This window comes from Carassius carassius, chromosome 47 (genome assembly GCF_963082965.1).
Source record: "Carassius carassius chromosome 47, fCarCar2.1, whole genome shotgun sequence".
Taxonomy (NCBI): domain Eukaryota; kingdom Metazoa; phylum Chordata; class Actinopteri; order Cypriniformes; family Cyprinidae; genus Carassius; species Carassius carassius.
Genome location: NC_081801.1, coordinates 17,596,157 through 17,620,475, shown reverse-complemented (window position 1 = coordinate 17,620,475; position 24,319 = coordinate 17,596,157). Strand labels below are relative to the sequence as shown.

Here is a 24,319-nt window from a genome sequence, read left to right as displayed (position 1 = left end):
AAAGAAAGTAACTAAAACAAAGTGTGGATGAGCAGAATTTTCATTTTTGGGTGAACTATCCCTATAAATGGCCCAGGAGGTCCAATGGTCTGCAGAATTTAGCTCCAACCCTGATCAAAGTCACCTGCATGTGATTTTCTAATGATCCCAAAGACACGGATTGGCATTGGTTAGGTGTGTTTGATTAGGGCTAGAGCTAAACTCTGCAGGAAAGTGGATCTCGAGATCCAGATTTCATGATCCCTGGTGTAGATTTTCCCAAGCATTAGGATGGGGTGTCAAACTCAGTTCCTGGAGGGCCGGAGCCCTGCAGTTTAGATACGGCCCTATTTAAACTGGGTTTGACACCCCTGATTTAGAACATTAAATGTTACGAAAGTGAATAACAGCTTTTGCAATTCTAGTTTATAGAACCATAAATTAGAAAAAAGCAACCTGGTATTAAATCTGTTCACAATCCTTAAATACAGTTTAGGATTTCTCATTCTTTTAAACTGCTACACTACTTTGCCATAAGCAGCTGGAATTGTGACTTTAGTGTCTGCAGGTCAAAACACTGCAATGAGGAAATTAATTGTGGCATAATTTGAATGAGGATGTTTTCTTGGTATTCCCCCATCATTCATTCGGTAAACCAGTTAGACGTACAGTCAGGTTAAAGGAAACTGAACTGTCCAGAATCTAAGCTTTTGGCACTGGTATCATAAGAAATCCTTTCAATGAATACAGGAGGCAAAAGTATTATTTGACATTTTATTCAGAAAAAAATCCAATAGTTTACAGACGACGTCCACGACGACCTCCCTTTCTGCGGGTGCTGTCCGATGGAATGGGGGTGACGTCCTCTGTAGAAGAAAATGAAAGAGAGTGAGACTTCCTCGTGAAAACAGGTTTACACTGACAGACATTAAGCACAATTAGATGGCAGTGCCAGTGCTTACATACCGATACGGCCAATCTTCATGCCAGAACGAGCCAGAGCCCTTAGGGCGGACTGTGCCCCTGGTCCAGGTGTCTTGGTTCTTAAGATGGGGGTAAAAAGTGAGAGCAAGTAAATCATGCTGCAAGCTCATGTACTTTCTTCCCATAAACTCATACCTAGTGTCATGAACATGACATTTGAGTCCTTGTCTGTAAATGTGTTGTGCATTCAGTCTCACCTATTTCCACCAGTGGCCCTCAGCTTGATGTGCAGGGCAGTGATTCCCAGCTCCTTGCACCTCTGAGCCACATCCTGAGCTGCCAACATAGCAGCATAAGGAGAGGACTCGTCTCTGTCGGCCTTCACCTTCATCCCACCAGTAACACGGCAGATTGTTTCTCTGAAGATCAAGGGGGAGGCAAACTCATTCAGAAGATGATCACCACCCAAATGTACATGATAAACATAACCTGAAAATAATTTGTTCACCCAAAAATTGCAACAGTCAGTCAACATTGTTCCAAACCTGTACCCCAGCACCCCCCCCCCCCTTTTCCTCCCATGAAATGGAAAACGCATTTAAGAAAATCTTGGACACAAATAAATTACCCCAAGAAATAAAACTGCCAGGACAACTAGCATGCTATGTAGCACTTCTTCACAAACCATACCATCTTAGAAGCAGACCAAAAGCAAAAGTTAGTGAATGTAGTGCAACAGTAGGTCCATAAGAAAAAACAATATTTATTCACCATAGGACAATCAACTGTTTAACAGAACTCCTGGGGATAAACTACATTACCCATGATTCAGTTAAAAACATCTCCAGTCAGAGAATCCTGACAAGCAAATCATGCTAAATCATTTTATCACTTGCCCATACCCATGAAGAACTATAAATGCAATCTTCCTATGCTCCCAAAATTAAATGTATACATTAATTTAATTGTATCATTTGCATTACTTAAAGGGACATTAGCTTGTTAAGTATTATACCTTTGTCACTGTTAGGTTTTCAAATACCTTTGTGATTAATATCAATATTTTTGTTAATGTTGTGATTCACCTCATAGCTGGTTTGTTTGGTTCATGGATTATAACTCCTAAGAGACAACTGAAAATCCTTATGGAAAAACTTCCAAAGTCCAGTGAAAAAGAGGGCAGACCCTGTTGTACTCTATAACAACTTATATTTTAGTTTGGTCCTCATACAAATCTAATCGCAAGTCTTATAATACATATAATTCAAACTACTTTATGACACTGTATTTTGAAGCTTGACAGTTGCAATATACATTCACTTGATTAAGAACATTTTCATAGAAATCATACAGGTTTGGAACGACAGGTTGATTAACTACTGCAGTATATTCTGGGTGAGAAATTTGGAATTGATCAGTGTAGTATTTGACACTTTAATGTGTCAGTAAAATCTCACTTTATTTGTTTTGCTAGTATCTGTGCTTTTCATGTGCAGAGATTCTCTCCCATGTTCTCCCAGTACTTACTTGCCAGAGAGGTCAGTGACATGCACAAAGGTGTCGTTGAAGGATGCGAAGATGTGACAGACTCCAAACACGTTCTCGCCTTCTGCAACCTGAGGTCCAAGACTGATGACCTGCTCTTCCTTCTTTTCCTTACCCTTGCGAGGTGCCATTGCTGAAAAACATTCAACAGTTGGGTCAACTTACTATAAAACTCTTCTAGGTTCACATGATAATTAACCCTGAGGTCTAAAAATGAAGTTAAACAGATTTCACTTAAGAACATGCACTTGACTGAAAAAGGACTAGCATCTTGTAAACCTGCTGGTGTGCGACTGAGCGTTTATCTAGCTAGTCGCAGTGTTGTAAACTACAGACTTAATTTAGCGTCACCTGCGGTCAAACAATTATGAAATAAAAACTAGTGAAGCATCCAGAAAAGCCGAAGGTTTCTTCGACAATATTCCTTTAGACGCCAAATGGGGGCTCGCAAACCTATATTGTAAATTAGCACAAGCTCAGTCTTTAAACGCTGAGGACATTTTAAACCGAGACACTAATCATTTTGTTCGAGAAACTGTCCATATTTCTCAAATAAACCTCATAGAATGCGTTATCAGCTCTTAAAACTTTAGTGGCTCATTGCAGCTACGCTAGCGAGAGCAATATGGAGCGAGACCCCGCTGGAGCAACACTGATTGACCGCCAAAATACTGCATTTATCACTATTAACGGGTGTAATATCATGTTCTACTTGTGCGTGAGGTGTTGTGGAACATTGCCCAAGTTACATTTGATATGTAACGTTTTTTTAAAGGTAGGATTTGAATGGATTGAGACTATGTTATCTTACCTATGTGTGTCTCTGATCGAGGCCGATACAGGAAAGGAAGGACAAAACGCTGCCGAGTTGAAAGTTCAACTGCCACAAGCGGAAGTAATAGTGTGTATGTAGACTAAAAGTCCCCTGAACCTGCACGTTCTATTGTTTTATTTCCCACTCCTATATCTGTATTTAATATGTACAATGTTTATATATATATATATATATATATATATATATATATATATATATATATATATATATATATATATATATATATATATATACATATATATATATATATATATAGCTTGTTTTCTTCAAGGTCGATTACTTAAGTCATTAAGTTTTAAACTCTTTTCCTATTAACTGCTTTCATCTTTGATTTGTTTTGCGCTGAAAACTTATTTTGTATTTAGAACTGAGACAAACACTTACAAAATCTGAACAGTTTCCACATACAACATCGTCGATAAAAAACATGACTTTATTATACCTGAAATTCATTACAATAACATAAAAGCATTCAACAGCAACACATCTATAGTACAATCTAGAGTTACAACTCCTGCATTTACTATGACTTTTGCTAAACTATACATTTATTATAGTTTGTGCGTAAAACCTACTCATGGTTTATGTGATTTTGTTATGGGGTAATAAAATACAGTTTACAGCAGTGAGACACTTTGTTTTTCTATTTCTCTTATCCTAGAATAAAGTTGCAAAGGCAACAAGTATATGCCATCATAAATTATGCTGCTTTTGAAACATGATCCTCATTGGAAGATTGCACCCCAGGTAAAAATAACAAATAAACAAAAAATAAAAATAACAATTCAACCACAGGCTACACTGTCTTATGACATTTTTCTGTATTGCCTATACGTCAGTAACAAGAGACATTCATAAAATGACAAATGTTCTTTAGGACAGTAAATGCATTAATGTTGTATGTTCATCTACTAAAACCACACAGGCCATACATACCGTGGCCATACTAGAGTGTTTAGCCTTCCAAATGTTAATGAACAGTCTGTGGTTAATGTAGCGGCTCATTGGCACTGTCAGAATGATGGAGTGTATGGCTCTGGCCAGTATGCACTCTGCTTTGATGAGTGTGTGATGTGGATGCAAGCCATACTCACAGATGCCCTGCCGCTGTCAAATTGAGATGCAGCTGTAGTTTATGTTTGTTATAAATATCAAACCAACCAGTGACACACCAATGTTTCGTGGGACAAGGATCAGCTGTGAGGTTGCCAATCCATCTGGAAAGATGCTTCTTTTAAAAATGTAGATACAAATTTTCTGTTCCAAGAATTGTTTCATTTTAAAGAAATATTTAATTGTTGCTGTAATTAATTGATTTGTACTTTAGTTTCAAATTAGATTCTTCATGTATTGTCCCTTTCTAAAGTGGTGTCCTCATTCCTAACATAAAAGCTATTCTTTAATGTAAAATAAATGTTAACAAATCAGTGAATGTCTACCGGTATACATATATATATATATATATATACATATATATATATATATATATATTTTTTTTTTAAACAATTATATTATAAAAGTAACTGGTGATGCATCACCATAAACACATTAAAACAACCTATCATATGAATTACAGGGTTAAAGATTTATAGTTTTAGAAGTGTTTTGAGAAAATTGGTGATAATCAAAATATTTATATTTAATTAATATTATCTAAAAATGTAATTTCTCATAATTCCTCTTTCCTTAGATAACATCTCACTTCACTATCCTCTATTTTTGCACTGCAATGTCTAAACCATATATTAAAAAGTCAAACATACATATTTTGTATATATTAAATGTCATACATATGTATACATAACGCACACACATACATATATGTCTGTATTATTTACTCACTGAAATAATACGTGTACTTAATAAAGACAAAGAACTAAAAAAGACAGTGGTTTCTTTATTTGCAAATTAATCACAAAAATATTGGCTACCAACAATAAAAAATATTAACAACGGTAGGTTTGATTGTACAGTCCAGATGATTATTTCTTTACAGTCATTTGATTCTATCTATTCATAGTCTACATTATGATACAGAAAGCACAATATTGGCAGTGTGAAAGTCATGGGGACACATGTCTGTGTAAGAGTGATTGATGCATTAAAAAAAAAAAAGAACCTTTATATTTACTCTGTTCCATTCACTCAAAATAAACGGCTTCTGTACACTGCGACAAATTTTATTTAAACATAATTTTGTGCTTGGTGCAAAACTTTCCATTTTACCAGGAAACACAATATTGCATTATTTGATGTCAGCTGTTGGCTTAGGAGCATGAATACTAAAGGATGATATCAAGAAAAAGAAGAACATTCTGTGTGTGATTATGATGAATCCAAGAGCAGCATGTAAGTGCATGGTTCTGTTCTGCAGACAGTTGTAAACTACTTACATTTGAACTAAAACCAAGTAAATCTATCTGTAAAAGTTACTGGTAATACAAAATACTCTGTGGACCCAAAAGTATTCCTGTGGACGGGTGCAAAATCTTTGTGTGAAGTGATGTCCTTGCACACAAGATATGCATTGTACGCTTTTCCACTCCTTGGTCAAAAACACAAACATTGTGCTTCTCAATCATCATACTTCGAGGTCAATTAAGAAAATTAAGGGTTGTACAATTTTTACAAATAAAATCTGTATTATAGAAAATAAACACTCTGAGATACTGTCAGTTCTCCATTTGTAATATTGCCAAACCCCTTCCCAAGTGTCCATCCTAAAGAAGGGAATATCAGGGGTGATTAATCATCAAACAGTTCAATTTGTACTTTTTGCCACCTTTTTTTCCAGAACTCTCAAATGTTATTATGAAAATGCTTGACTAAGGGGTGCAGTTGAATTGAAAAGCCAAATGACTGTAGAGGCACACAGCTGTTAGAAAAGACTGATATATGCTGCATGAAGTGACTCTGATGTAACTGCGCATGGAAGTACGGAAGAAAGTGCACAAAAACCTTTCAAAGATGAATGAAGAACAGAAGGGAAGAAAATTAAATCCAATTAATTTTATGTTATACATAAAATGAGATTTGGGTTTGTTTCATGACTTCATTTCAGCAGCAAGTGAAATGAAATCCATCAGCGCAGTGATTTAATTCAGCCCCAGTGACTAGGTTAGGGGGCTTTGTGGAGCTCTCCGTGGATTGCCCTGCCTGCCACTGAAAAGGCATCATGTCTATTATATAGCAACCTTGCTTACATTCATGGGTGTAACTCATACGGTTCAGTAGCAGTCAACAGTTCCCACAGAACACAAGTCATATAAAATGGCCTTTTAAAATGGTCTCTTGGCAGAGGCAATACATTCCTGGACACATTCTGATGACAACCCTGAATGAAAAGTGATTAGATGTGATATGCTAAACAAATCACATAAAAACAGAAAAAAGGGTAAAACATTCATTAAAACAAGATTAAAAAAAAGGTGATAAAAGGATTATTGGCGGACAGGTTTTATGCATTACTATTTAATCGGCAATACCCTTACTTAACGCTCCAGTGAGATTTGTGATATAATGCCAAAATAACACATGGGTCCAGTTCTCGACATTCATCATTCGAATTAAGATTAAAAAGATCAGCCCCTCGAGGCCTGTCAAAACACGACAGATTGTATACTTTAGTGAATTATCCATAATTGGCTTGATCAACTTGCATTAAGGCAGTTACTGCACATACAACAGGCCAAAAACATACCCAGATTTTTTACAGTTTCATATTTACAGTCACTCACATTGATAATGGATGTAGCTTATCTGTGTTTTAGTACCACAATTTGTCAAATATTATTAAGCTGTCTTGTGGATTTGCAACTAATAGCCATAAATACATCATAATGAAATTTCACCTTTAAATGGCACATTTTAAGCCCGGAGGGTGCAGCTGTAATGAATGGGCTCAATATCCTATGAAATAAAAACCTTTTAAAACAGAAGAATGAAACTACAAGGCAAACAGCCTTGTGTTGTGCAACACAACACAACACATGAAATGAGTGTTAAAAGAATATTTAACCAAGAAAACAAAGAAAGTTTGATTTTACGGTACCACCCTGGCACTTAATTATCTGTTGCAGACTTGTGTATGTCCTACAGCTCCGCAAATAGAAATATATGCCCTCCTCTCCCATATTGCATGTCCATTTGTTCTGACATTATGTCTCCCTGGTACTTCAACACACCAGACAAGTAGAATGTCTTTTGGAAACCTTTGTTGTGATCCCATGCTCGAGCCAAGGATTGTAGCGAGTGTACCCCAGGGCTATGTCCTGGGCACATCACTGTTCTCCAAAATTGAATAGAGCCACTAGTGCACCTAAGCGCATTGTTCTCTACCTCATTGTCTTGTCCTCTAGAAGCTCAGTTCTCTGAACTGAAGGTCCACAAAGCCACTGGCGGCTTGACCAACCACAGTGGGGTGGACAAGAGGGTGAGTCCCCTAAAGAGCAGAAGGAGGGGTGTCCGAGTCTGACCATTGTGTCCCCACCCCCCTCTTCAGGTTACCTGCTGTGGAGTAACTCTTCCCTGAGCCAGCTAGGTAGTGGCTGGCCCATTTTGTACAGCAGCTTGGAGAGCTCAATGTTGTGCTCATGGTAATACTCTCTCAGAAAGGTCCGGGACTGTGAAGGAAGAGGATGGGGTTAGTTTTTCTGCAAAATATAATGAACATGTAGTCATGCTATGTGTGGATTAATTATAAATGCTAGCATTTATCAAATTTCCAATTTCTTTAATTTAGATTAGACTGACTTATGCGAACTTAAATTTGATTTTTTTTTTTTAAACACTCCAACATCAATTTACTTTCATAATGTACATTATGTTGTACTTTCCAAATTCACTTGTAGAATTTAAACTTTTTGGCATTTAATTTTTCATGTACTTATACAAGATAGTATAGAATGTCAATATCAGCAATAACAAAAAAAAAATCATTATCAGTACATGAATACAAATTTTTATAGAACGATTATTTAAATTAAAGTGCTTTTTCTATAATAATTTTGACCTTTTGTCACTTACTGACAAGAACAATATACAGTGGAAAGGAAATGTACGCCAAATCATTGTGCACTAACCACTAGGCAACGATACCAAAGACTAACAGTACAAATTTTCTACAGCATTACATTTTCATCATCATCATCATCATCACTCATCTACTTTTAAAATGGCCTACATCCTCACGTTAAACAGCTAAATATTTTTGACTGTATATTAGACCAAACACCTCCAGCCTAGAAAAAGGTCAACCTTAAGCCACTACTGTGACTATGTGCGTTAAATAAAAGTGTCCCGCATTGTGTACAGCACTTTCTCTCAGGAGTGCTGCTACTGCGTCTGCAAAGCCACGACACATCAGCCTGTTCTTTCACCCCTCATTAACTTTGATGTCTACCCAAAAGCCTCAAGGTAACTTCAAGGTCCCCGGCATCTGACTGAGCCTCTCTTTATCATAGTCTGTTAAAAGATCTGACTGAAGCAGTGCCCTAGTAGAAAATACACCAGTCTGAAGAAAAATATCCCCCACACCATTACACCACCACCAGCACCCTGAAACGTTGAGACAAGGCAGGAGGGATCCATGCTTTCATGTTCTTTTTGCCAAATTCTGACCCTACTATCTGAACGTCACAGCAGAAATTGAGACTCATCAGACAAGTTTTTCCAATCTTCTATTGTCCAATTTTGGTGAGCCAATGCGAATTGTAGCCTCCGTTTCTTGTTCTTAGCTGACAGGAATGGCACCCAGAGTGGACTTCTGCTGCTGTAGCCCATCTGCTTCAGGGTTCAACTTGATGTGCATTCAGAGATGGTATTATACAGTACAACTGCCACTCACTGGTTATTTATTTTTTTCGGACAATTCTCTGTAAACCCTAGAGATGGTTGTGTGTGAAAATCCCAGTAGTACCAACAACCATTCCACATTCAAAGTCACTTAAATCCCCTTTCTTCCCCATTCTGATGCTCGGTTTGAACTTGAGCAAGTCGCTTTCACCACATCTAGATGCCTAATTGCATTTTGTTACTAATTACATTTAGTTGTGATTGGCTTATTAGCAATTTGTGTTACCATGCAATTGCACAGGTGAAATTAATAAAGTGGGCGGTGAGTGTTATATATATTATTTATATATATATATATATATATATATATATATATATATATATATATATATATATATATATATATATATATATATATATATATATACACAAATAATACTCAAAAATACATGAATATATTTAATTTATGTAATACACAGACACACAAACACACAGGCACACACACAGTATATATAATAAGAATATATTTAAGAAATGAAGGGTATGTAATTTTTATGGCAGTTTTATTTTAACAGATAAGAGACAGAATATCAACCAAAAAATCCAGAAAAAACATTATAAAAAGGTTAGAAATTGATTTGCATTTCAGTGAGTGAAATAAGTATTTAATTTCCTACCAACCAGCAAAAATTCTGGCTCCCACAGGTTAATTATGTGCCCATGTGGAACACAGATTATTCCTGCCACTTTAAGACGTTACTCCTAATGTCAGCTCGTAAGGAGTACAAGACACCCGTCCACACAATCTGTATCTTCAATTCTAACCTATCCCACCACCATGGGCAGACCAAAGAGCTGTCAAAGGATGTCAGAGACAAGATTGTAGATCTGCACAAGGCTTGAATGGGCTACAAGACCACCAGCAAGAAGCTTGGTGAGAAGGAAACAACTGTTGGTGCAATTATTTAGAAATGGAAGAAATACAAATCAACCATCAGTCGGCCTCATTCGGGAGCTCCGTGCAAGATTTTGCCTCATGGGTTAAGGACGATCATGAGAAAGGTGAGGGATCAGCCCCGAACTACACAGGAGGAGCTTGTTTATAATCTTAAATGCAATTGGGACCATAGTCACTAAGCAAACCATTGGTAACGAACTACGCCACAATGCACTGAAATGCTGCAGTGCCCACAAGGTCCTCCTGATCAAGAAGGCACGTGTACAGGCCCGTTTAAAGTTTGTCAATGAACATCTAAATGATTCAGAGAAGGCTTGGGAGAAATTGTTGTGGTCAAATGAGACCAAAACTAAGCTCTTTGGCATTAACTTGACTTGCCATGTTTGGAGGGAGAGAAATGCTGACTATGACCTCAAGAACACCATCCCTACAGTCAAGCACAGAGGTGGGAACATTATGCTTTGCGGCTGTTTTTCTGCTAAGGGTACAGGTTGACATCACTGCATTGAGGGGCTAATGGACGGGGCCATGTACTGTAAAATCTAGTACGAGAACCTTCTTCCCTCAGCCAGAACACTGAAGATGGGTCATGGATGGGTCTTCCAGCACGACAATGACTTGAAACATACCGCAAAGGCAACAAAGGAGTAGCTCAAGAAGAAGCAGATTAAGGTCATGGAGTGGTCTAGCCAGTCTCCAGAGCTCAATCCCATAGAAAATCTGTGGAGGGAGCTGAAACTTCGAGTTGTCATACAAAAGCCAAGAAATCTTAAGGATTTAGAGAGGATCTGTAAAGAGAAATACTTATCAAATACTTATTTCACTCACTGAAATGCAAATCAATTTCTAACATTTATATGATTTGTTTTTTCTGTATTTTTTGGTTGGCATTCTGCCTCTTTACGTTAAAATAAACCTACCATAAAAATGACAGACCCTCATTTTTTGCAAGTGGGCAAAATGACAAAATCAGCAGGTGATCATATACATATATATATACATACATACATACACACACGCACATATTTCTATTTATATATATTTTTATATAATATTTCTTAAATATATACATGTACGTATGTGTATTCATATATATACCGGTATATATATATATATATATATATATATATATATATATATATATATATATATATATATATATGCATATATATACACATACACACACACACACACATTATGTGTAAACAAATTTTATTTTGGATACACACACACTCACATATATGAATATCTACACACGCCTATTTCTGAGAAAAAATGTTATATTCAGCAGGAAATCTGAGACTAATTTCATCCTGCAGGAATACGGTCTAAATTTGATTAGACTGTAGATTCTAGGCTATATGATATTAGTGGTTATTATTGTTTCTGTTTTACATTAAAAAATATTATTTGACCTTATACTACAGTTGAAAAGGTTGTGGTCAGTATGATTCTTTTTTTAATTATAGAAAAAATTATTTTACTCAGCAAAGGCACATTAAATGGATCAAACGCACAGTTAAGACATTTACAGTGTTACTTTCTATTCATCAAAAATATTAATCACAGTTTTCACAAATACATGTTTCCTGAGCACCAAAGCATATTAGTATGATTTCTGAAAGATCATGTGACACTGAAGACTGTAGTATTGGCTACTAAAAAATGTAGTTTGCCATTTAAAGGACAATCTCACAAAACAAATGTTTTTATTTTATTTTTGATAAAACAAATGTGATGCTGGTGAGCATGAAAAACTTCTTTCAAAAAACAAACTACTAAAATAAAAAATGTCTGAATAAGACATTTAAGACACCTTTTTCCCTTTGTCTCTACCAACACTCTTTGTAATGTCAAGCAAACGCAAAAAGTCAGGAATGTTTTTAACTGAAACCGGAATATGATCCAGAATCTCACATCAACATCCATGTCAGGATATCGCCTCCCTTTACTCTTCCCCAGGCATTTGGTCTTCCCTCCATCTAGCAGCTGGCACCAGAAGCCCTTTTTTGGATCGAACCTGCAGCAGGAAGGAAGGGACAAATTGAAATATGAGATTATGTGGTAAAGCATAAGACAGAGGACAGATAGAGAGAGAAAGAGAGACAAGTGGAAGAGGCTGACTAAAATCGAAGAGTGTACATGAGGTGGTAGAGAAGCAGGGAATTATCAAGCACCCTTCAGAACCTGTCAGACTAAGGGGATCCATTAGGATGAAGAGACTACTGTGAAACACTTCAAAGCAGCTCTAAACCAAACACTCCAGGTGCTCAATAATGTATTGCATATTAATGACTTTTAGTTATCAATCATAAAAGAGAAATAAGAAACTTTGAGCATTTGGGAACAAGCTTCTTACGCAAGGATCTTGTGGTAGTTGAGCGCATTTGTCAGGCCTATAAACTTCTGGATTTTGTCCATCACTGAAGCTGGTTCTGTCCTCAGCATCTGTCCATCCAGGACCAGGATCTGAATAGAAACAAAATGGTTAATATAGATCAGAGAAACAACCTCAAATGCACAACACGCCTATGGACACACAAACTCAGCTCAATACCTGACTGGGGTGATAGTGTGTGAGCCAGCGCTGTAAGTGTGTGGCGTAAAGTCCGGGCACTAAACAACGGCTCTGCAGGACCCTCAGTTTGATGGGCGTGTCCCGACCAGCTGTGATGACATCATGGAATGTATACTTCTGAGCCACAGGATCATCATGAGCCCTCTGGTGCTGGAAAACAGCAAAGATAATGAATTTATATTTTTGTGATAGAATACAGTGCTGTGAAGTAAGTAAGTACACCCAGTGAAGTGCATTTTGTTTCTATGTTGATAACAGGGCAGGCAGAGATTTATGTTGAAATAAATGCCACATGCAGTTTATTGTGTACCCAACATACCAATAATAACCAGAAAATGTTAACAAACACAAAATTATTTTATGTATCATTTTTAATTATATGTGGGACTTTTAATTTTAAAAAAGCCACAATACATCAGGACTCAAAAAAAAGATAAAAAAAAAACTTTTACAACATATCACAACAGAAAAACCATTACATAAACTATCATCATTCACTACATAGTTAGATCAAATGCAACGGCTTGGCAAAAAAGTAAGGTCTTTTTTCCCTGTATTAGAACATACAGATGATGAATTTTGCAGATGTTAATAGATAAAAGGCTGCATTATTTTACAAATGACACTTAATGTTATGTAAATTTTATAGTGACTTTTTACAGTACAGATTGCCACAATAACTTATAATTTCCACATTATATCAAATAATGCTTGAGATGAACATGAAGCCATCTCGTTGTATAAGCTGCTAAATGTAAATGTGTGGGTGTACATAAACCATCTTTTTCCATCCACACTATCCAAATAATGTTGCAGTATTGAAATACCTACATTTAAAAAGGCCATTTTTCATTGGCTGTACTTTTTCATTCAAATAGTTCAAATAATGGAAAACATAACTTCCCATGCTCTTGAAATTAAATAGCATCTTGCTGCTGCAAAAACAACTTACCTTGACTAACATAAGTGGGCATCTGGGAAAAAATAAAAAGCAACAAGTATAAAATATATTCTCTATTGGACCCAGCAGGACAATGCTGTTTACAATTCCTTCAGAATTACATTTTTCCCGTTTGTAGATCTAATCTATGGTCCAGAGCAGGCATCAAGGCCTTGACTGCCCCTGGATGTGACTAGATACTGACCTGATACCAGGAATACGCTCTGTCAGCCGGGTTGATAAGGATGGTGATGATTTTAGCTTTGGGCAGAAGAGCAGCTGCTCGCCGGGCCACAACCTCTGAGTCAAAGTAGTTGGCACTTTTCTCAAAGTAGAAATCTGAGCTAGTGTTGGAGGGTAGAGGAAAATACTCCATGTACCTAGCATAAATAAAAATGCATTATGTTAAATTTAGTCCACACTTCTGAGGTAAACCAGATGGGAAAGATGTCAACACCCGTAAAAAAAAAAAAAAAAAAAAAAAAATTATTGCTCCATTTTTTTTTATCTCTGTTTGGTGAAAAGCACCTCTGTCTTTATAATCAGCACTTGTTTTTGAGATCAAACCATCATTTTTTCCACAAAATGATTAAAAAAAAAGAAAGGAAGGAAGAGAGGCACTTGATGATCTGCATCAGACACCTGCTTTCTGTTAGAAAAATTTCAGACTACTGAAAGAGGGAAAGTTGTTGGAGGGAGTTGAGTTTTGAAATGACCCTTCCTTTTGTGGGAACATTAGCCTCCATGTCTCTTAATGCTCTTAACTTCAAAGTATGCCAGACGTTCACAATCAATGTACTTCACAGGAGTTTACAAGAGAATTTGACTGAAAAGAACTGATGAAATCATGTGGTTTGTTTGTCCGTGTTGACGTAGTCCCTATAGAAACAGAAACTTAGGGCGAATAAGAGATGGTTTGTTTTAGGGTGAAAGAATATTCTCATTTGACTGGATGAAGTTTAATATACATCCCACAATTGAAAGAAGCTTCAGTATTTTAAATACATTTTTTAAATGTGTCAAGACCTGTTCATACCAAGAAGAATAACAGTAACAATAACTATATTAGCGTCTAAATCAACACATGAAAACTTTGTTCATTATATGCACATGGCACGGTTTTGATGCCATCCACTTTAAATTATGATGTTTTTATCATTCAACAGCTGGAAAAAAAAGTTTTGAAAGTGATTCCAACCATATTGTTCCTCTGTGACATTATCAAGTTATTATATAGTTGTGTTGTGGATTTCCCTATACTAATAGAATTAAAACCATTATAAAAAAACGTTATAGCTAAAGTTATTGTTAGAGTTATTGTCCTTGGTGTGAATGGGTTTTCAATCTGATAAATGTTTATTTGCATGTGCACACTAGCAAATAAGCAACCTCAAAGCTAACATATGTCGCGGTGGGATTTTAAATCAAGCATGTTTCTAAGGAGACTGCAAACACTGAAGCTGGTTAAGTATGGAGGAGACATTTTCTTTCACAATATCACCACATACCAGTCAATGCCTTTGTGGTAGTTTCGGCCATTAAAGAACTGGATTTCTTCAAAGGTCTCCTTGCTGGGGTAGTTACTGGTCAAATCGGGATGCATGCCCAGGAACAGATAAAGAGCAGTAGTTCCTGAACAGACAAAGGAAAAACAATTGAAAATCAAACTTAAATGAGAAAAATCCCTTAAATAGAAAAACAATAATAATAATAAAACAATTTCATTAGTAGTATCAGACTTCTGGACCTCATCGTGACTCCTAAAATTATATAGAAAGCTAAAGAAGTAAATATATGTTTGTACAGTATGCAGTATAAACCCTGATTTAATTTGAGCCAAAGAAAAAAAGTTTACTGAAACAAAGTGAAAGTTTACTGAAATGAGCATGCCAGGTAATACATAAATCTAGGAAATGAAGCAATAACAGTGCAAAAAAAATAAAACAAATAAATAAATGCCAGTCTAAGGCCCAACCCTCTAATCTAATTTTTATTGAGATTAAAGATTAACACAGCCATTTTACTACCCACTCTTAGAGAGGGCTATTGCTCCCTAAAGACATCTTTAGAAGTTTAATTAGTCAACACTGTAAAACTGAATTCACATTTGCAAAGGAGCAGCCAGGATTGCAGTAGAAAGCATGCATACATCTTTTGAGCCTGAGCCTGTAAGGAAATAAAAGCCCACCAACCCGGTTGTGCACACTTTAAGAGCACTGGTTGAAAAAAAACAAAAAAATATAACCCTTCCCTGCTGCAAGTCAATCACAGCACTAATCCACCCCCTTTCATAAATACTTTTTGTAGCTGTTTACAAATTAACTGAGAAGAGTCAATGAATCCAGTAGGCCAATGATTCAGTCCCTTGCTTCGTTTATGACTGAATCTGAATGAATAACTGAATGAATGACTCACTCATTAAAACTGGTGGTTTTAGTTTCATATTTAGAGTATCATTTCATTAAAAAAAAAAAAAAAAAAAGTATATATTTTTCAGTAATTTCACTATTCAATTTTGTTTTCTTCAAATCAACTAATGTTTTTTTTTTTAACTGCTTTTTATCAGATCATTATTAATGCAATTTTAAAGGGGTCATATGCGATTTCAAGTTTTCCTTTCTCTGTGGAGTGTTACAAGCTCTTGGTGCATAAAGAAGATCTGTAAAGTTGCAAAGACTAAAGTCTCAAACCCAAAAAGATATTCTTTATAAAAGTTAAGACTCGTCCACGCCCCTAAAACGCCTCGTTTAAACACCCAGAACAGTTCAACCCAAATATTCAGATGTCTGCAGCGCATTTTATGGAGGACTGTTTCCTGATCCTTGGAGAGAAGAATACAAAACCGGCTGTTCTGACTCACAGTCTGTAAGAACGTTTACATATGTAAAGGATTTGCCACTGATGATTCAGACAGGAGTTTTGAGCAGTGTAGAGTAGCGCTTGTTGTTTGTCGTTTCTCCAATCACAAATATAGACCTAGTTTTATGTTTAAAAAGACAGTACAAGTCATTATAATACGTAATTATGTCCCCACTGGATGCAACAAATGGCTCATTTGTAATGAGTTTTATTGTGTTTGTCTTGTAGCGCCAGTGTTCTGACTGGGACACTTATCACATTATGGTAAGGGGAGTAACATTTCCGTCACACACTTGAGGCATTCGGCCAATCACAAAGCACTGGATAGCTGGCCAATCAGAGCGCACCTCGCTTTTCAGAGTGATGAGCTTTGTAAAAAAACGACACTTCAAAAAGGCAGGGCATAGATGGGAAACGATTATGTACAGTATGTGGAAAATAATGTGCTTTTTTAACCGTAAACCGCATAAACATTTTATTACACCAAATACTCAAAATTAGGTTCTTTTTAGCATCATCATATGACCCCATTAATTGCAGTGTAAATGCATTCATGCCATATCTATTCAGCTCTAATATATATATATATATATATATATATATATATATATATATATATATATATATATATATATATATAATTTAGGGACTGATTTTTTTATGTATTAAAAAACAAACAAACAAAAAAAGTTTAGAATCTGATATTGTCTGTAGAATTTATTTAGATATAGATAGATAATCTCCAAATTCTAATAATCTTAAAATTGACAAATAATGGATCCCTATTACTGGTTACATTCAGGTAAGCAAAACAACAGCCACTACAAAAGGGGTTTATGATAACTACAAAAAGGGGATTTATAATAACTACAATTATATATATATATATATATATATATATATATATATATATATATATATATATATATACACACAAAAAAGTTAGAGAAAGAATAGAAATTTCTACAGTAAATTGTTATATTATAATTTACAGCTTTACATTTGCTGATATGTATTGGGTGCTGGAAGGCACCATTATTAGTTACATTAAATCTAGATTTAAATAGTTTTAAAAGACAGCATTTCTGGCCAACACAGCTAGATGGTGCAAGTGCACACATGTGGATGTGTGGTGAGCACACAACACTCACCAGTCTTCTGAGGTCCGATGATAATCAGCTTGGGGAAACGGTCACATGTCTTTTCTTTAGACCAGATGTCTTTATGTCTTTTGTCCTCACAGGGGTCCTGTAATGGTAAGAAATGAGCAGAAGTGAACTGCTTCCCATATATAACTGAAATGAGCACATTAAGACTAAAAACACTGCAGCGAATCGATCATTATAATATAGCAGCAAGAATTTATATACTGTAGAAGCTGGAAAAATTGTTCTCATTCACCAAGCCAGCATGAATATGAGAAACGAACTGTTTTACAAAATTACAGAGATGTACATTTTTTGCAGGGGAGTATTAGTATTCAGATGTAGGGTACACTGTTTAGGACATACTCAGAAAATATAGGAATTTGGATGTAGCCTACAAGAAGCAGATTTTAGACTAATTCAGACTTAGCTTTTAAACTTGCTCTAATAAAATCCCAGACGTGGCTGTTTTATGGGATTAATGAGATAGAAATCAGAAGCATAAACCGAACCCTGTCAAGAGGTTTGAAGCACCTCAGGAGAAAGATGTCCTGCAGCAGCCATTTTGAACCCTTCATCTATCACAGCTGAAGAAGCTGGCAACAAAATTCATAGTTTTAACCCTTGCCTCTAAATTAAAATCTTGCACAAATGTGAGATGGTCAAACGGCACATCGAGACTGCAAACCACAAGCAATCCAACACCTGTCTGTCCTAATTAGATCATAGCGCCTCAGCACTAAAGACTGAAGAGCCTCACTTGAGTTCATGCCAATGCTAAATAGAATATTATACACTGAATTAACACATTTGGTTTGTGAATTTATTACTAATGTATTCATGGGGTCACCGTTTATACTAAAAGTAAATATGAGCTCTTTTCTGAAACCTACCTAGACACTAGACAGCACTTTAAGGCATTAATGCAAAGGCTGTCCCAAAAGTCGGACATGTATTCATTTTAGTAAACAAAGGCAATCCCAAAATGATTTTTTATTTTATTTTTTTAAAGAAATTTATACCTTTATTCAGCAAAGTCACTAAACTGTCAAGACATTTCTAATGTTACAAATGATTTATATTTCAAATAAATGCTTTTCATTTAAAGCAGTGGTTCCCAATAGGGATTGACCGATATGGATTTTTTAGTGCCGATACCGATTTTTTTCCATCAGCCTTAGCCGAAGACCGTTACGGGCTGCCGATTTTCTTGAGCCGATATTTGGAGCTGCTTTTTCTCACTCAATTTACATCATAAAAATGACAAGATGATACCAAATGTTAGAAGTCTCAATTTAAAAAAGGAACATTTAATGACCTTAATTGTACTGCATATGGTTAACTGTGCAAGGGTAAAAGGCTTTCATCAACATCTACAACAAAGCCTTGATGATGCATTGCTTGCTGACATATTATAATCAGGTCATCACAAAATGTCCTGACTTGTCAACATGTTTATTGTTATTTAAAAAAAAAAAAAACTGAAAAGTAGCTATTGAAATAAAGTGCTTGGTTTGTAATTTAAGACTGCCATGGTTTCAATTTTTCTACATAAAATAAAACGAGCATGTCTAAGTAGGGTTGGGTATCGTTATTTTTAATAATAAATGTTTTTTGGGGGAAGGGCAAATAGTTGAAGAATAAATATTTATTTTATTTTAAAAACTGTGAATCAATCCATTAATTAAACAGGAATTTATGAATGAGACTGAATTAATTTTAAACGTGTTTGAATTAATGATTCTAATTAATATATTTTTTAAATAGACTGGAACATGTTATTCTGTGTAGTTGTCTGATATATGTAATCGTGATCTCCATTTAAAAAAAAACAAAAACGATTTTATACCAAATAGATTCTCAGTTTATTATGAATTTTGGGGCCGTTCACATATCGCGTCTAAAAATGCGTTCTCCTTTTCACAAGTGCTTGCTCTCCCGTGGCGTCTGTCGTTGCTATGCAACCATGAACTGCGCTCTCCACAATGACGAGGAAGTATCATAGACCGTAAAAGAAATGGACACAGCGACCCCGTTGGAACTCAATTGAGACAAGTGAAGCCCATTTTTAGCGTTTTTTAGCACTTCCGTTTCTTACGCGCAGACTCAAACTAAGCTTGATGACGTCAGCAACCTGTCTGACAGATGTAAATCTTCTAGTAGCTGTGCGTGAAAACTGCCATCGTTAATCTTGCAGAGACGGCGAGCTTGAGCGGGGAGTTCTTTGGCGTGAGTGAGCAGGAGTAAGTATTCTGATTAATTATTTTGTATAGTATTTTAAAATGTAACGCCAGTACGCCATATTAAGTTAATTGCCTGCGAGCTTCTACTCCTGTCTGTACGGTAATGCGACAGAGAGTCAAGTGGTTATGACGCAATTGTTAGCCTATTTTTACAAAAACTATTTCTACGGGGCCATAATGTAACATAGAAGGTAATGGAGCCCTTTATACATTGTCGTGTATCTTTAGAAATAAATAATGGACAAACTGAGTCTTTAAACACCTCCGATGTAAAGTTATTCGCTGTCAAAGTGACGCCAAAATGAATGGGAGTCAATGGGAATGCTAACGCAAGTGAAGTTCTGCTAAAAAATGGCGGCATGCGGCCGACTTTAACTTCCGGTCGACTTCCTTGCCGCCTGGGAAGTATCAGCAAAGGATTGTCGGTTGTTTTTTGTCACATGACCTGCGTTCGCATGCGGCATTCTGAAAAGTTGAGATGTTTTCATCTCACCACGCCACGGCATAAGCGCGCCTGGACAAATGAACTTGCGCGTCGCTTCTTTTATGAGCATGCGTCCAAACCTCAACCAGGTGGTCTCTGAATAAAACTCCTACAAATACCAGGGAACCACCGAACAACGTCGGCCACTCTGCATTATTTAATCCTATGACCAGTGTTCGTAACAGCTGCCGTATGCATACGGATAGCCTGTAACTTAGCTATTTGCAGCTCCCTAAATACAATGGCAAGCAGTTTTATAGACGAGGCATTCGGCATTCTCGTTTTCCATTTTGACCCACAAACTTTCTTAGCTATAGTTGCACGCACATATAGAGCAATGTATTTCCACTTTCAACGTGTATGGCAATATTTCAGTTAAGTCAAACAGTTAAACGATGCTTTGAAAGTTTAAAACTTACCAAAGCAGGCTTTCCAGCACTCTGTTGGGGGAGGGGCAGTGTGAACTGCAGCATCTCCAGCAACACAGAGCTGCCTGTGGATGCCTGTCTGTAAATAATGCCGGGAAAAAACTATCGGTGAACACAGCAGCCATGTATCGGCCGATGCCGATACACGTAAAAACCTAAAAGCTGCACATTTTAAATGTCTCCTTTGTCTAACACACCCGTTTCAGGTATTGGAGTCTACTAATTAGCAGCTGACCTACATCAAGTGTGTTTTAATAAGACATGCAAAATGTTCTGTGCTTTTTACCATTGTGAAAAAATTCTATTTGTCAATAAATTCATAGAAAAAATAGAACTTGTAGTAGCCCAGTCCAAATAGAAGTCACATTCAAATGAATTGGCTAAATTCAATCGAAATTTCATTTGGATTTGTTAGGGGAGGTTTTTAATCTGTTCGATGGGACATGTAAACACTTGATCAGACTGAAAACCGACTGAAACCGAGTTATGCATGTGCAATGATGTAGAAATGGCGTAATGATGTATGACGCACAAAACAGCTGCTGTTGTTGAATTGTAAGTGTCAGAAATGACTGTTGTGTCAATTTAAAATTATTCTTCCATTTATCACCTGTGAAATGGTGCAGGACAAATGTTGTCTCACCAGTCCTTGCTTCGGACTCTCATCCACAGACACTTTGATTTGCATGCAGGAAGTGGCATTTTTACTACAACAAGGCACAGAGCTTTGTGCGCTCCTAATTAGGATATGTAATTGATAAATATCAAGTCTGCTTTTTAAAACAAAGAAAAATGGCAGGAGGATGGCCAGTATACACATCTTTAAACAGCAGGGAAATTCTGTATATTCATGCAGTGTCAAAAGATCAAATCCGATTCAAAGTTTGAAAGGAGAACCCCTGCACTTCTGTTCAATATTGAGCTGTTTTACTCAAGACGCCTTCAAAGGAGATACCAAAGATGATCACAACTGATGTCCCTCACATATGATTATCATATATGATTTATATTTTTCTTCTCACCAACATTCTGATATTAAAACTGAATAAAATAAAAACAACTAGTTCTGTTAGCTAATTTCTTTAAAAGGTCCATAGATATAAGCATCAGTTTGTACTGCTGTTTACACTTTCTCCAACAAGCGGATGCTGAAATTTGACATACAGTATACCCCACATATTCAATCCAAGACATGATTTTTCCTTATCTATTATAAATTTGCCTTATCTACCAGCACTGTTGCAGATGACCTCTTCTAGAAATTAGCTGTCCATGTAGGATGTACAGAGAAGAACAGCTCAATAGATTTTGGGAAAGAGCCACGAACATGCTGTATTAAGTCTAAAATAAAATCTAAAAATTGTCTCTTTCCTCTGCATGTAACAGCAGCTTGCAGATTTCTTGGGAAAACAACTGCAGAGGAAAGAAGATTATTCAGAGCAGGGCAAGCTGTGGAACGCTGGAGAGATGACAGAAAAGATGGGACCTCAACCTTGACAGGAAATGAGAGAGATCAAAAGAAGGATTTAGAGCTTTCAGGCTCCCACTTTCTCTTTCTCGAAGGATGAAACAAAACAAGCGAGTTAAAAAGAGTGAGGCGTAGAAATAAAGAAGCTGGATAAATTGAAATGGAGTGAGCAAGGGAGAAAGATACAGAGAGAAAGACAGATCTTCTGCATTGCCTCCAACTTTCAACTGAAATATAGGAACCAATTTAAAAAAAAACATTCTCGGATTTCCTGGCAGGCTATACAGAAAACCATTTTCACTCGTTGTACATTAGAGTCAATATGCAGACAGCCAAATGAAACCTTTCGCCACAAATTACAGTAACACCCCTCAACACTCTCAACCTCTGTTGATCCACTCCCACTTAATAGAGTTGTATTTGTTTCCCATAATGATCCCTGGACAGTACAGACCCCCAACAGATCTCTTCTGTTACCTGCCAGATGGGGTCCCTCTCCTCAGGGAAGATTTGGAAATATCTCTGCGCCAGCTGTACAGGCGGAAGAGTCTGCAGTTTCAGGTTGGTCCACATCTGTATGAACTTCACCAGGTTCTTGAAGGTGTACAGGCCAAGACGGTCATTCCCGTAGTTGGACAGGTGGGTCATGAAGATGCTGATCTGGTTTGAAAAAAAGCATAAGTTGTCATTAATGGCCCAGCCTATCAGCAAAATGAACATTTAACTTGAAAACAAGCTGAATTATCAGCAGCCATTACTCCGGTCTTCAGTGTCACATGATCCTTAAGAAATCACTGTAATATATAACTATTTGGTGCTCAAGATACATTTCTTATTAGGGATGTACGATATTGACGAAATGTTATCGGAAACAGCCAATAAAGGCTTAAAATACAAACTTTGGTCTTTTGAAAAAAAAAATATATATACCAATATGCCATGCTGATAAGATAAGACAAAATATACAACCAATATATGAACCAAAATAATATGTCATTATTGTGCATTATTTTTAAAAGGACTTTAAAGGAATGGTCCAACTGTAAAGCTGACAAGATGTACTAACAGCTAGAGGATTGTGAGTGACATATTAATCTTTCATTAAATTAATCAATAAAACCATTTTAACTTTTTTAAGATTAATATGGCACTACCAAGAGATATGGCAAATTTGAACACGCAAATATGCAAATGAGATTTGAGAGCTAGGTGTACAGGAAGATTTCCAGTGAATAACAAATAACTTTTAAAACCCAACAGATCTTGGCCCAAAAGTCATTGTTGTATTCTTTATCATGTCTAAAACAGTATGTGAATTACACTACTTACTGGGTTGAGAAGCACGGTTAGGAAAAGCTCTCCTCCATTTATGATTTTGTCCAGCTCTTTAGAGCCTCCAGGATACTCATTGTAGAAGATGGTGTGAGTAAAGAGACCACAGGTCTGTCTAGGTAACACCTGAAAAACAAATACATTTCCTTTCACTATGTAATATCTTAATTTAAAATGATCTATTTTAAATTTAATTGGCAAAAAGAAAAAAAAAATAGAAAACTTTTTTGAAATCACAATCTATACATATTTAGCAATTTTCTAGAACAGTGGTTTTCAACCTGTGGGCCGCAATGGTATTGCAGGTGCCAAATAATAATATTGTTCATATATGTAAAAATGTCTAAGTCATAGCATAATAGCATCATTTCATATATATAATTAAATAAGAAAAAAATAAATATTAAACTGTAACTATGCTTCCACTATTCGAGCTCGCTGATTGGTTTAAGGATAAACCGCCAATTTATCTTAGATATTTTTGCTGCATACAGTAGGAGGACAAGCTAAATGGGCTTTATTTTATATATGGGCTTTTACGATGCCGCGGCATTAACTGAATTCAGTCGCGTGTTGAAATAATTCACCAGGTGGCGCAAAGGGATGAGTTTTGAACTTGCTAATAATAAAATGACGGTTTGTAAACTAAGATGAAAGGACAAGTAAAACATCAATAGCATTATATTATAACATTTTAACATCCTTAAAAACCATTATAAAATTTAAAGTAAGAGTTAATTTAAAAACGTGGGATAGTCTTAGGCTACAGTAAAAATATAAAAGAAAGACCTTTACACAAAGTCTTACT

At 36.2% G+C, this 24,319-nt stretch overlaps 2 protein-coding genes across 5 annotated transcripts in view; both read right to left on the bottom strand.

Moving 5' to 3' along the window:
• Positions 1-739: 739 nt before the first annotated feature.
• LOC132130113 (small ribosomal subunit protein uS11) lies at positions 740-3,401 on the bottom strand. The gene is made up of 5 exons (XM_059541766.1): positions 3,260-3,401; positions 2,431-2,581; positions 1,161-1,322; positions 946-1,022; positions 740-845 (listed from the first exon to the last, which is right to left on the bottom strand). Exons 2-5 carry the CDS (start codon positions 2,577-2,579, stop codon positions 778-780), a joined length of 456 nt encoding a protein of 151 aa, XP_059397749.1. The 5' UTR covers positions 2,580-2,581; positions 3,260-3,401; the 3' UTR covers positions 740-777.
• A 1,759-nt stretch (positions 3,402-5,160) lies between these two features.
• LOC132130875 (bifunctional heparan sulfate N-deacetylase/N-sulfotransferase 1-like) overlaps positions 5,161-24,319 on the bottom strand; it is a 124,528-nt gene continuing 105,369 nt past the window's right edge. For all 4 annotated transcript variants that reach the window (XM_059542719.1, XM_059542720.1, XM_059542721.1 and 1 more), the window contains exons 8-16: positions 23,509-23,637; positions 22,657-22,839; positions 17,563-17,659; positions 15,061-15,184; positions 13,758-13,932; positions 12,592-12,762; positions 12,394-12,503; positions 11,952-12,054; positions 5,161-7,905 (exon numbers count right to left, since the gene is read on the bottom strand). In XM_059542719.1, coding sequence (XP_059398702.1) covers positions 7,786-7,905; positions 11,952-12,054; positions 12,394-12,503; positions 12,592-12,762; positions 13,758-13,932; positions 15,061-15,184; positions 17,563-17,659; positions 22,657-22,839; positions 23,509-23,637 — 1,212 coding nt within the window. In that variant the 3' untranslated portion in view covers positions 5,161-7,785. The remainder of the gene's footprint in view (positions 7,906-11,951; positions 12,055-12,393; positions 12,504-12,591; positions 12,763-13,757; positions 13,933-15,060; positions 15,185-17,562; positions 17,660-22,656; positions 22,840-23,508; positions 23,638-24,319) is intronic.

Coding starts and splice junctions, on each gene's coding strand:
- LOC132130113 (XM_059541766.1), bottom strand. CDS start 2,579: ATGGCACCTCGCAAGGGTAAGGAAAAGAAGGAAGAGCAGGTCATCAGT. Junction 1,023..1,160: donor AGGGCCACTGGTGGAAATAG/GTGAGACTGAAT, acceptor CCCCATCTTAAG/AACCAAGACACCTGGACCAG. Junction 846..945: donor CATGAAGATTGGCCGTATCG/GTATGTAAGCAC, acceptor TTTCTTCTACAG/AGGACGTCACCCCCATTCCA.